The 994-nt window shown below is 64.2% G+C and overlaps 1 protein-coding gene across 1 annotated transcript; it reads right to left on the bottom strand.

The window, feature by feature from the left end:
- Positions 1–332: 332 nt before the first annotated feature.
- Positions 333–944, bottom strand: LOC104471409 (putative per-hexamer repeat protein 5; the record flags this gene model as incomplete). Its single annotated transcript, XM_010086745.1, has 1 exon — positions 333–944. A coding segment is annotated over one exon (612 nt), but the record flags the coding sequence as incomplete, so codon positions are not given.
- Positions 945–994: the final 50 nt, after the last annotated feature.

The following is a 994-nucleotide window of genomic DNA, read 5'->3' as shown; positions in this document are numbered from 1 at the left end:
CCCGCCTGCACTCCGGTGACACTGGTGACACTGGTGACACCGGCGCCGAGCTGCTGGGCTGGGCCCCCCCCGATGACGCGTACGCGGCGCTGCCAGAGAACCCCCCCTTCCTGCAGCTTGACCTGCTGCAGGCCACCAACATCACCGGTGCGTGGGGACATGGGGACACGGGGACACTGGGATGGCGCGGGTGGCAGTCATGGCCACCGGCATGGGGACGGTGCCAACGCTGGGACCAGTGCTGATGCCAGTGCCGGTGACAATGCCGGTGGCAATGTTGGTGCTGGTACTGGTGCTGGTGGTGATGCTGGTGCTGGTGACACTGGTGATACTGGTGCCAGTGCTGGTGGCAATGCCAGCTCCGTGGTGCCGGTGGCAGTGGTGATACTGGTGCCAGTGCCGGTGGCAATGCCAGTACTGGTGCCAGTGGTGATGCTGGTGCTGGTGACACTGGTGATACTGGTGCCAGTGCTGGTGGCAATGCCAGTACTGGTGCCAGTGGTGATGCTGGTGCTGGTGACACTGGTGGTGATAGTGACAGTGGTGATGTTGGTGACAGTGCTGGTGGTGACAGTGACAATGCCGGTGCTGGTGCCAGTGGTGATGCTGGTGCCGGTGTTGGTGACAATGCCAGTTGTGGTGGAGGTGGCACTGGTGGCATTACTGGTGCCAGTGGCAATGGCTGGTGCCAGTGCTGGTGGCATTGCTGGTGACAATGCCAATGCTGGTGGCAGTGCTGGTGGCAGTGGTGGTGGTGACACTGGTGGCAGTGCCGGTGGCAGTGCCAGTGACCAGTGGCGATGCCGGTGGTGATGCCGGTGGCCGTGGTGACACTGGTGGCAGTGCTGGTGGCAGTGCCGGTGACCAGTGGTGATGCTGGTGGCGATGCTGGTGGCCGTGGTGTCACCGTGGTGACACAGGGCGCTGTCCCCGCAGGGGTGGTGCTGCAGGGAGGTGGCCCCGCCGGCGCCTTTGTCACCTCCTTCCTGCTGCA

The sequence above is a fragment of the Pterocles gutturalis genome, unplaced genomic scaffold, assembly GCF_000699245.1.
Source record: "Pterocles gutturalis isolate BGI_N339 unplaced genomic scaffold, ASM69924v1 scaffold20701, whole genome shotgun sequence".
Lineage (NCBI taxonomy): Eukaryota > Metazoa > Chordata > Aves > Pterocliformes > Pteroclidae > Pterocles > Pterocles gutturalis.
The sequence above is the reverse complement of the archived record's forward strand: the minus strand, read 5'-3'. Positions and strand labels throughout refer to the sequence as shown.